This window comes from Anser brachyrhynchus (assembly GCF_964034855.1).
Source record: "Anser brachyrhynchus genome assembly, chromosome: 1".
In the NCBI taxonomy this organism is placed as follows: Eukaryota; Metazoa; Chordata; class Aves; order Anseriformes; family Anatidae; genus Anser; species Anser brachyrhynchus.
This window is the reverse complement of record NC_137694.1, coordinates 21,781,671-21,792,193: the sequence shown is the minus strand read 5'-3', so window position 1 is coordinate 21,792,193 and position 10,523 is coordinate 21,781,671. Positions and strand designations below refer to the sequence as shown.

General features: G+C 49.9%; 1 protein-coding gene across 5 annotated transcripts; it reads left to right on the top strand.

Annotated features, from left to right (window-relative positions):
• Positions 1-124: 124 nt before the first annotated feature.
• On the top strand, positions 125-7,253 carry LOC308186046 (uncharacterized protein). 5 transcript variants are annotated; one of them, XM_080574916.1, is made up of 3 exons: positions 125-2,887; positions 3,760-3,834; positions 5,951-7,253. In XM_080574916.1, the coding sequence occupies exon 1, from the start codon at positions 788-790 to the stop codon at positions 2,243-2,245; it is 1,458 nt and encodes a 485-aa protein (XP_080431042.1). In that variant the 5' UTR covers positions 125-787; the 3' UTR covers positions 2,246-2,887; positions 3,760-3,834; positions 5,951-7,253. The 5 variants fall into 5 exon arrangements, 4 of the variants coding, with proteins under 4 accessions (XP_080431042.1, XP_080431039.1, XP_080431041.1 ...); XR_013943879.1 differs by having other exon boundaries at positions 125-655; positions 3,760-7,253; XM_080574913.1 differs by having other exon boundaries at positions 3,760-7,253.
• The last annotated feature ends 3,270 nt before the right edge of the window (positions 7,254-10,523 follow it).

The following is a 10,523-nucleotide window of genomic DNA, read 5'->3' as shown; positions in this document are numbered from 1 at the left end:
AAAAAATTAATATATGCACGTTATTTCCGAGAACTCGTTTAAGTAAGCATGCGTGTTTGCTTCTGCTGGTGGTCTTTCAGGTTCTTCCCATGTTTGTTGCTGGGGGTGTTTAAGGAAAGGTTGGATGTGGTGTTTAGGGACATGGTTTAGTGGGTGACATTGGTGGTAGGGGGATGGTTGGACCAGATGAACTTGAAGGTCTTTTCCAACCTTAATGATTCTATGATAGTCAACTTAGGCATGCATGCTAAGCTAGGTCATACAGACATCCAAGGACTTGCATACCACGAGTTCCTCACCTATCTTTTCAGACACATCCTCCAGCCTTGGGTCATCATTAACACACAGAGAGCTTCTAAACTTCTTTTTAACTAAACATAGTAAAGGTTTGGCCTCTCTGTTCATAAAACATCCCAGATTTGGCTCCGTTATTCTATCAGCGAGAGATCCGTCCGTCAGCCCGGGGGGGCGCAGCGAGGGCGGGCGGCCGGCCCCGGGGGAGGCGCTGGGGGTGGTGCTGAGGCGGCCCGGTGTCCCCCGGCACCAGCACCGCCACGCCCCGGGGGTACAAAGAGCCGGGGTGCTGAGCCCGGAGCCGCCATCTGGTGGTGGAGGAAGAGGAGGAGGACGAGGGGGTGCTGGGGACCGGTGTGTGGTGAGTGAGTGAGCGAGTGGGCGGCGGCGTTGGTCGTGTCCGGGGGTTTCCTCGTAGTGCTGGTACAGGCAGCGTCCTGTCCTGTCCCGTCCTGTCGCAAGCGAGGGGTGCGAGCAGGCTGGTGGCACCGAGATGTCATGGCTAAGCAGGGGGACGAAGTCGAAGGAGAAGCCGGAGACGGAGAGCTCTCTGACTCAGGAGGAGAGGGGGCTGTTGGTGCAGGCTATGCTGGAGCACGGGGGGGATCCTTGGGATTACAAAGTGGTCGGCCAGGATCCCACTCTCAAAGCCGCCGAAAGGCACTGGGTAAACTACATTGCCGCGTATCATCCTAAAGGAGAAAAGAAGTGCTCGGCCCTGCAGTGGCTGCTGTTCGATCTGGCCAGTATCTTGCAAGCCACGGTAGAAGAGAAGGAGCAATGCATAAAGACCTTGCAGAACAACCTGCAGGTGGCCCACAACGAAATCCTCGAGCTGCGCTGCGATAACGCTCTGCTAAGCGAGCAGGCCGAGCAAGTAAGAAAAATGAAAGAAGAACTCAGGGCAGAGAATGCTGATAATGCCCGGTTAAGAAAGAAAGTGCAGTGCTTGGGTAAGCTGTTATCCCTCGGGAAAGGCTTGGACCAAAGGAAGGTAGCGGCTCTGAGCGAGACAAATTGCAACTCGGAGATGTGGGATGGGGATACCTGGAATGTGGAGAACCAGGAAAACTCTGCGGTGCAAGGGGTGGGGGCCAGAAAAATAAAGCCGGCGGAGGGAGATGGAAGCCAGGGAGCGGGGGATATGTCCAGAAAAGAGAAAGTTTGGAAGAAACAGAGGGAGGGATGGCCTGTGTGGGTAAACCGAATTTGGACTTTAGAACAGCACACCCCTTTCACATACGAGGCGGCAAAGCAGGTGGTAACAGCCATAGGGCTGCCCTGGCCCAAGGTGGGGGCGATCATCAGAGCCTTGCCCCCTGAAGAGGCACTGGGGGGAGAGATCTTAAGGCTGGTGATTAGAAATCTGGGAGAATATGAGCCTCTCAAGGACAACATGGAAGGGGCGCCCTGGAGAGACGTCCGGGAGGCGTCAGCCTACGTGTGTGGGAATGTGGTGCTCCGGGTGCTAAAGCAGCAGGAGAAGCCAGTGACCGCTGACTTCGACATCCTCGGGGTGAATGTGGAGCAGGCAGACGTAGGGGTGCTGGCCTGCCGTGCTCCAGAGGTGCATAAGGGGTTTTTCATCAGCCTGGGGTCGATTTTAATTGGCCGTCCCCTCCATGAGTGCATGGCTACGTTAGAGAACTTGGGGACCCTCGTGGGAGCGGAGGGAAAAGAGAAGGCAAAGAAGGACGTGGTGGGGGTAAAGACAAGGACGTACATCCCTAGAGGAATAATTTGGAGATATTTAATAAATCAGGGAGTGAATGAAGGAGAGCTAGATAGTCAGCCCACGGGAGTTTTACTTGCCAAAATGAAAAAAATCCTTCAGGAAAAGGGGATGAAACAAGAGGAGATATGGGAAAAACTGAAGCAAACAAAGCCGTCGCCTCCTCCTTCTATCCCAAAGAGAAAACTATACCCATCGCTGAGGGACCTTAAAGATTAGGAGTCCCAGCCCCTGGTGTCAGTGGGATTAACCTCCACCTCACTGACTTGGTATTCAGGGGGAAGAGACTGTGTGGAGGTGCAGTGTCTGTTGAAGGGGGAGTGGGAGGTTACAAACACTTTCTTAGTTGATACGGGATCAGAAGCAGCATTAGATTACTGGGATCCCCCGCTCCTGGGTAAATCAAGCTGGATGTTGGGAGTAGGAGGGGGGAAAAATGTGGGGGGGGAGAAGAAGTAGAAGTGCATAAGGGAAGATAAATTGGATGGGCAGATAATCCTGGTAAAAGTGTGGGGGGGCAAACACTTTAGGAAGGAATTTCCTGTCTTAGTTTGTGGACATCTGTCCGAGGGAAAACTTATTGTACCGCTGCTTCAGAAGATGAAAAGGTGATGTGAGTTGTGAAGTACTGGCATGGAAGTGAAAACAAAATTAGAGGCAATATGTAAAGTTGTTCCAGCTGGAGACCCCTCCTCCACTCCCAGTACTGCTACAGTGCAGAAGCTCGGAAGGGTCGCAAGGAGTCTCAGGAGGCACAACAAAGGTGTAAGACAACGGGATTTAAAATCCCTATTTTCATGATTCCTGTAGAAATCCAGAGATGTGGGGTATGTGGACGGTGGAACCCCCTTGCACTGAATTGTAAGTTTGTGTTGGGTTATGTCTTCTACCCCTGGGAAAGCGGAAAGTTTGAACAGTGTCAAATCGGTTGTGTGGGCCCCTTAGAGAGATCAAAGAGGGGGTTGTACCAATTTGTGTTTGTTGCTATTGGTGGAACAAGAGGGGTAGAGGCCATGGCAGTCTGTGCAGCTACTGCTAATACCACTTTGGTGTCTGTGCAAAATACTGAACATACTTGGTCCTCCATTCATAATTAATTCAGAAGCCACTTGATGTATGCATCAGTACAGAATTTCCTTGAGGGGATGTGGCTGTATCAGTTAAATCTTATTTCCTACCATCTGCAGTCCTTCAGGATGGTGGGAAACGCTGGTAGCTCCATCTAGGTGAGACTGAAGCTAATGGACAAAGGAGGAGGGCTGAGGTGGGACGAAGCGCTAGTTTGTGTGCTGGGCCGTGCGAGCAAAGAACATGCTAGGTACCAGTGATTGCCCTTGTGAGCTGTTATATAGCTGTGGCCCAGAAATTGAAAAAATGGACAGTAAATGGGCTAAACAATTGTGTGCCTCAAACACCAACTCGATCCTGGAGCAGTCAGCTCAGCAGAGAGCATGGGCTCAAGCAGCTCTGTGGAGTTACACAGCTTGTGAACAGAATACCAATATAGAAAAACATGACAATCAAACCCCACTGGGAAATGTGGTCCAACGCACACCCCCCGTACCAAGGGGAAGGCCTAGAGAAAATTCAGGGGTAATAGTGGCTCTGTTCTGGGGAAACACTGTACTAGCTGGAAACAAAGAAAGAAGCTTCATGGGTAGATGGGACTTGCTGCCAGGAAATCAAAGAGAATGTTTTTAACTAACTAACAAGGGAGATTGAATTTTTTTCAGAGACACAGATGTTGCTGCGGGATTGATCACAGGTGTGGAGCACAGACAACCTCTGCAAGAACCATCTTCTTCGAGGTGCCCATCATCGTTTTAAGGAGCATCACAAATACCATTAAAGCATTGCAGGCTTCTAGGTGTAAGAGCAATAGTTTGGACATGGAACATCACTGCTGTTAATAACTTTAATTCCTTCATGAAAGATGTCAAAGGAATCTTAGTATGAGACCCTGAGACAATGGGAATGCTTGGCTTCTTGGTAATAAGCATTTGTTAGCAGGCCTTTCAGAAATAATGGATTTTTCTCTGTAAGAAAACAAGGATTGAAAAACAAGATGGAACTAATAAATTCACGTTGGATCCCAGTATGGGTCAGCCACAGAAGTTGCATGGATCCAAATGGTACCTTTGCAACCCGTATAATAATAGGGGGTGCAGTTATATCGCCTGGTTACCTAATTGTTCAGATGGTGCAGATGTACTTTTGGCCACTGAGCATATCCAAAACTAAAACCATACTGTCCATAGGTAACCACAAATTTTAGTTTGAGAAGATAAAGCGAAATGGTCCAAAATTAATATTAATCCTGTAACCTGGGGAAAGAATTAGGGAATTGACATGTGAGGCATGCACTGTTCTAGAATACATCCAAGAGTGTAACTCATATAAATGTAGGTTGTGCGCCTCGTGGTGGTGGAGTTTCCATACTTGGAGATACTCAAAAGCCATCTGGAGATGGTCCTGGACAACTGGCCCTGCTTGAGCAGGGGTGTTGAACAGGATGACCTCTAGAGGACCCTTCCAACCTCAGCCCTTCTGTGATTCATTGTATGAAACTGGTGAGAGTTTTGAATCATGTTCAAGGTAAATTGTTCACAAGGTTGTTCTGCCTGGAGAAGGGAGGGCTCTGGGGAGACCTTACTGCAGCCTTTCAATAGCTAAAGGGAAAGATTGAGAGACTTCTTACCGAGTAGAGACAGGACAAGGGGCAATGGCTTTAAACTGAAAGAGGGTAGATTGAGATTAGATAAAAGGAAGAAATTCTTTACTATGAGTGCAATGAGGCACTGGAACAGGTCGCCCAGAGAAGCCGTGGGTGCCCTGGATGTGTGCCAGGTTGGATGGGGCTTTGGGCAACCTGGTCTAGTGGGAGGTGTCCCTGCCCATGGCAGCAGGGTTGGGCTGGGTGATGGCTGAAGGTCCCTTCCGACCCAAACCATTCTATGATTCTAAATTGGTAATAAATTTCAGACCTCTGTTTGATGCAACAACAGCATCAGCCTCCTCTTCAGCCTGGAGAAGAGGAGGCTGAGGGGGGGGGGACCTCATCGCAGTCTACAACTTCCTCGCGAGGGGGAGTGGAGGGGCAGGTGACCTATTCTCCGTTATCACCAGTGACAGGACCCGTGGGAACGGTGTCAAGCTGAGGCAGGAGAAATTTAGGCTGGACATCAGGAAGAGGTTCTTCACCGAGAGGGTGGTTGCACACTGGAACAGGCTCCCCAGTGAAGCAGTCACTGCACCAAGCCTGTCTGAATTTAAGAAGCGATTGGACTGTGCACTCAGTCACATGGTCTAAACTTTTGGGCAGACCTGTGCGGTGCCAGGAGCTGGGCTTGATGATCCTTATGGGTCCCTTCCAACCCAGGATATTCTATGATTCTGTGAACAGTGGTAATTGCCTGCGATGGCCAAATTTGGCATGTGGTAAAAGCAACCACCAAGTTTAAAATAACAACAACAAACTGAAGGATTAAATAGCATCATGTCCATCTATTGCACTCAAGCTCAATTGTTAGCTATTGAAAGAACAAATTGGTGGCTAGATGCCTGTGTAATGGTTTAGCTCCTTTCTCATGGGGAATACATGGAGATCCCGTACTACACGGGAATTTTCACCAACCACTGCTGGAAATGCACAACTAAATGAAACGTACGTACTGCTTTTGTACAACCTGTTGGGGACCACGGGAGGATATTGTTATACACCAGTGGAGGAAGTCAGCATGGGGACTCCCGTGGTAATTGGTAGGAGGGCAGGTTGTGGATGTGTTGGCTCACCTCTAGTGGGACAGTGGGAGGATAACGTGACATCTGTAGCTGCAGTAGAACAGGGATGAGGTGTTGCGCTTGTCTCCATGCCTGGTGGTGTATATTCACGTGCCTGTTCTCAAAAGCTGGGTTCTGTTCCAGACCAGAGGACTAATGACATCTGTCTGCGAACTGACGGTCCTTGCTGGGATGAGGTACTCGGACAGCCAGACAGCATGCAGAAGGACGCCGAGAAACCGGAAAGCAGACAACAAATTGCAAGTTGATGGATCACCCTAGAAAATAAGGAACTGTTAGAATCAGAGACCAATAGCAAATTGTTGACTGTACATTATTGGTATGACATTTACACGGATGGGTCACCAAAAGCTAATGCTATGCAGCACGTGATCACATAATCCTGTACTTGCTACTGGTTATGACAGCATTGTCCTTTATCCTTCTGTACATGCTCTGCTTCTTTCAAAAGGAAGGAGCGCACTGACATGCCCAGGTGAACATCTCACATACGCTGCTGTCCTAACCGCCGTGGTGGTTTCCAGCCGGAAGGGATTGAGCTTACGAGCATCCAGAGTGGTCTGCACGTCCTTGGAGAAGGTCAGTCAGGCCAGGGGGTGACTTGTGAGTGAGAAGTCCCGCTGGAGCACACGGCCCTGGCAGCGAGTGGCCTAGGGCAGTGCATGGCCGAAGTGTGGAAAACAGGCACTTCTGCTGCAGCTCTCGGGTGTGTGAGCTGCCAGACAAGGTCTTGCTAGTGCTTGGTTTGAGCTTGCAGAAGGATCAAGGCTAAAGTGGAGTAGTTGTGTCTAATAATTAAATGAAGATAAACCCAGTGGGAAAACAACCAGGCGAGGGGGGACATGAGGAGCCGGGCTGCCTGCAGCAGGTATCCCCGTCTGTAGCACTGTATAAGGCTGTGCTTGCCTCAGTAATGGTGTCATGAAAAATACATTTAGGTATGGCGATAGCAAAACTGGGACCAGTGGGGAGAAAGTTGGGGGCAGGCTGTTTATTTAGGAGGGATTCGGGTGGGGGAGAGGCAATGCGAGGGTGACAAAAAGGTGGGCCTGAATGAAGGATGAGGTGCAAAACCCACCAAAGACGACCAGAGGGCACGTGCCGACGGCAGCAGCGTCACCTACAGCTGGTAGCAGACCCACGCACTGGAGGACGTCTCCTGGGATCACCGCCCAGGCTCTCCATCTGGTCTCGGACGTGGTGTGGAGGAGCAGACCTGCGCCTAAGGACGTACAGAGCTGCACCCCGTGCTGGTTCTGCGTGTGACTCCCTGGGTCTGAGATCTACGGCTCATAGCTTCATGGCTGTGCATAATGGTCTGCGTAACTGTGTAACTGAGCAGTGGTATGTCACTTGGATTACCCATTACTTTTCTGTTCTGCCAGTTTCCTTGTAGTGTGTTCATCAATAAACAGTTTGCCTCAGGTATGGCTTGGGTAGCTGCTCTGAAGAGGGAGAGACAAACCTCGGCACACTCACAGAGTGCAGCCCGTGCCATGAAGTGCTGTGTGCCACAAGCCTTCCTCTAATGTACGTGGGCAGCAGGAGGCCTGAGCATCCCAGGAGGCACGTGTAGGGCAGGATCTGGACGACACGTGCCCAGGAGTGCTGCAGGTAGTGGGCCTGCACACCAAAATCCCTCGGTGTGTCATAGCCAGGTTGAAATTGCTGGCGATGGAGAGGAACCATCCAGGCTCAAAACCATCACAAGAAATGAGCTAGGGCTTCTCCTGAGATTAGGACTTACTTATGCAAGGGGCAAACTAAGCCTATCCTTGAAACGTTACAAATGAAGCAATCCACATTAATTCCAAAGGTGTTACAACAATGATTCTTATAAAAAAAAAAAAGTAGAATTCAAGTGTATTAAGGAAATTCTCTAGCAGTGTAATCCTATATTTTCCCTGAAGTACCCTAAGGGAACATAATCATACTTTGTAGAAGATACTTTAAAAATGTGAATGGCATAGGCTGATACACTGGAGCGGGGTCACCAAGCATCTGCCTCTCCACCATCAGTCCTCGCACCAAGAGGAAAGCTGAAGGAAAGCGCGCCAGGCAGTCCTTACAGACGGGCTGCTCCTGGTTTGGGTCGCTGTCGCTGACCCCAGGCACACCGCTGATGACAGTCAGACACCAGCCCTCTGCACGGTACCCCCCAGCTCACCTTCTGGGGGCTATCCTCAAGGTCCCCCGGCCACCGGCGCTGAAACGCGCACGGCATACCGGCTGAGGTCACTAGATGGCACTAAACCATCGCTCTTGTATTTTTCAGCTAAAGCGGAGCGCGAATAAACCCGCAGCGCTCGGTGCCAGCTCAGGCTGTAATCACAAGGTGAGAGACAACACGGGGATGGAAGCCGGGAGGGAAATGCAGGCAGATGGAGAAGATGCTCACTGGTAGTGCACACCTACAAGCCTTCAGCACTCGTTCCATGGTAAATCTTAATCATTAAGGTTGGAAAAGCCCTCCAAGATCATTTGGTACCCGCCCCCCACCCCCACCGTCACCCACTAAACCATGTCCCTAAGCACCACGTCCAACCTTTCCTTGAACACCCCCAGGGACGGTGATGCCACCGCTTCCCTCAGCAACTCGTTCTTGGCCCCAGAGGACTCCAGGGACTTCACAAATAATCCCTGGGGCTGGCAGGCGTGCGCGTCACTCCCTGCAGAGACACTGCGTGTTAATGGCATGCACACACTGATCAAAACATCCCTCTGAATTACTTTGCCCAGTTTGTGAAACCAGCTTTGTAGCCAAAAGCAGGGAAGTTTTACCAGTGAAAGAATAGTGCTTGGGTGGGAGGAGATGCCCCTTAAACTGAATTCACGGTCTAAACACAGCTTTTTTTCCTAGAAGTCTGCTTTTTTTTTTTCCACTTTCCTTCATGCATCAGTCTCAGTGCATCAGTCCTGAGTATTTTGGATGAGAAAAGTGTGAAAGTGGTAGCGTTTTTTTCCTTTCTCAACCTAACACACCACTAGAGCTTCCCTTGCAGCACTTCCAGGGACAGGCAAAACACCAAGAGATCAAAAGCGAGCACTGATTTGGCATGCCCCTGGCGCAGAGCAGGGCCCAAGGGAAGGTCTTGCCAAGGAAGAGTGCACACACCACCAGTTACCAACCTTTTGCTTCCTGGGAGTGAGGATAAGGCCAGCCCCACCTTTGCTGCTGTACTCTCCCCAGAGAGGGGAAGCTTCATTTGCCCCACTTTGGTAAGACCACAGCACGCAGAGGACAAGGGGCACCTTCCACCTGTACAGGCACTAGACCCAGTTCAGTTTTTTGTGCTCCTTGTGTTCTGTGTTTGAACTCTTCAAGGCACATTTCAACAGCACTCAGCATCACCCTGAATTCTGTCCATCAGTCAGAGCCGGGGAGGTGACCCTTCCCCTGCAAATACTTCCATATATGCATCTCACAATAAAGCCACTCTCAGAACACTCAAGTCTAAAATTAAAGTTTATTTCAGGCTTAGAAACAGGAAAATATGTACATGAGATCTTTGAGTTACACAGGTGACTGTGCTTCTTTTCCAGCTGTAGTTCCCATTACTGCCTGGCACTTTGAGATAATTAATTTGAGATGTATTATCTGTGCTTTTCAGATGCTTCACGAAACAAACAGCTTCCGGGGGAAATCTGGGCACTGCTAATTCACCTCAAAATCAAAATTTTGATATGGTTGAGCGTAGAAAAGAACTCATCATAAGCATAGCCTTAGGCAGCTGTATGGGGGCAACGCCGGTGGCCATGCAGGGTGTGCGAAGGGGGCTGCTGCCCCGATCCCTGCTGCCACCTCAGCAGTGCCCGGGAGCCAACCTGCTGTGCGGTGACACGTCAGCCGCCAGTCTCAGGGGCAGTATTTGACAGTAACTAAAAAAGAAAGTGCTTACTCAGTACTTTTTTTTGCAGCCGCAGCTCAAAGTGCAAGTGCTGGAAGCTTTTGCTGGATCAAGGACCACAGAACTGCACCCGCAAACCTTGCTTCACACTTGGGTACAGGCAAGAAGTCTGGCCACTGACCGAAAAGCATGCAAGTAGTGACTAACGAGCCAGTGCCTTGTACGTGCAGAGTGCTGCTTAGATGCATGCTTTCAGTATGAGTACAGGGTCTTTTTTATTAGCAGCTCCCCCCACCCCTTCAAAGCAACGCTTATTTTATGCTACCTGGCTCCGTTTGAAAGTTCTGCTCCTAACCCCACACCTTTTCCACTCGAGGACTCTTTGATTCCCATGCAGAGGGCAGCACCACAAGCACCAGTAACCATCTGTGCCCGATGCCAGGCAGGCGTTTGAGCGCTTTGCTGGGCTGGGACTAAGGCCATTGGCTCCTTGCACGACTGAGCCCTGGAAAGAAGTTAAAAAAGAGCAACAACCAAATCCACTCACCATGCCTAACTCTGGACTCCAAATTTGGATGCTTCCATTGAAAAGTTAGTCTCCCTGGGCGTTCAGCAGGGCAGGGAAACTCATCCTTTTCTTTACTGATAACATGCAGCAGGCAGAAAAAGTCTAGTTTCCTTCTTTCAGCATTAAAGTCAGATGCCCCTCAGTGGGAGGTATTTATTCCAGCTGAAGCTCTTGCTCAGAAAAACGTGGTGGATGGTAAAATTGCTGCGTACTAGACCTAGCTAATCAGTGCTTGTTCCCAAAAATACTAATATGGAAAATAAATGCCTTCAAGAGAAAC

What these genes read in the sequence shown, in the direction of transcription:
- LOC308186046 (XM_080574916.1), top strand. Translation starts at nt 788, where the DNA reads ATGTCATGGCTAAGCAGGGGGACGAAGTCGAAGGAGAAGCCGGAGACG.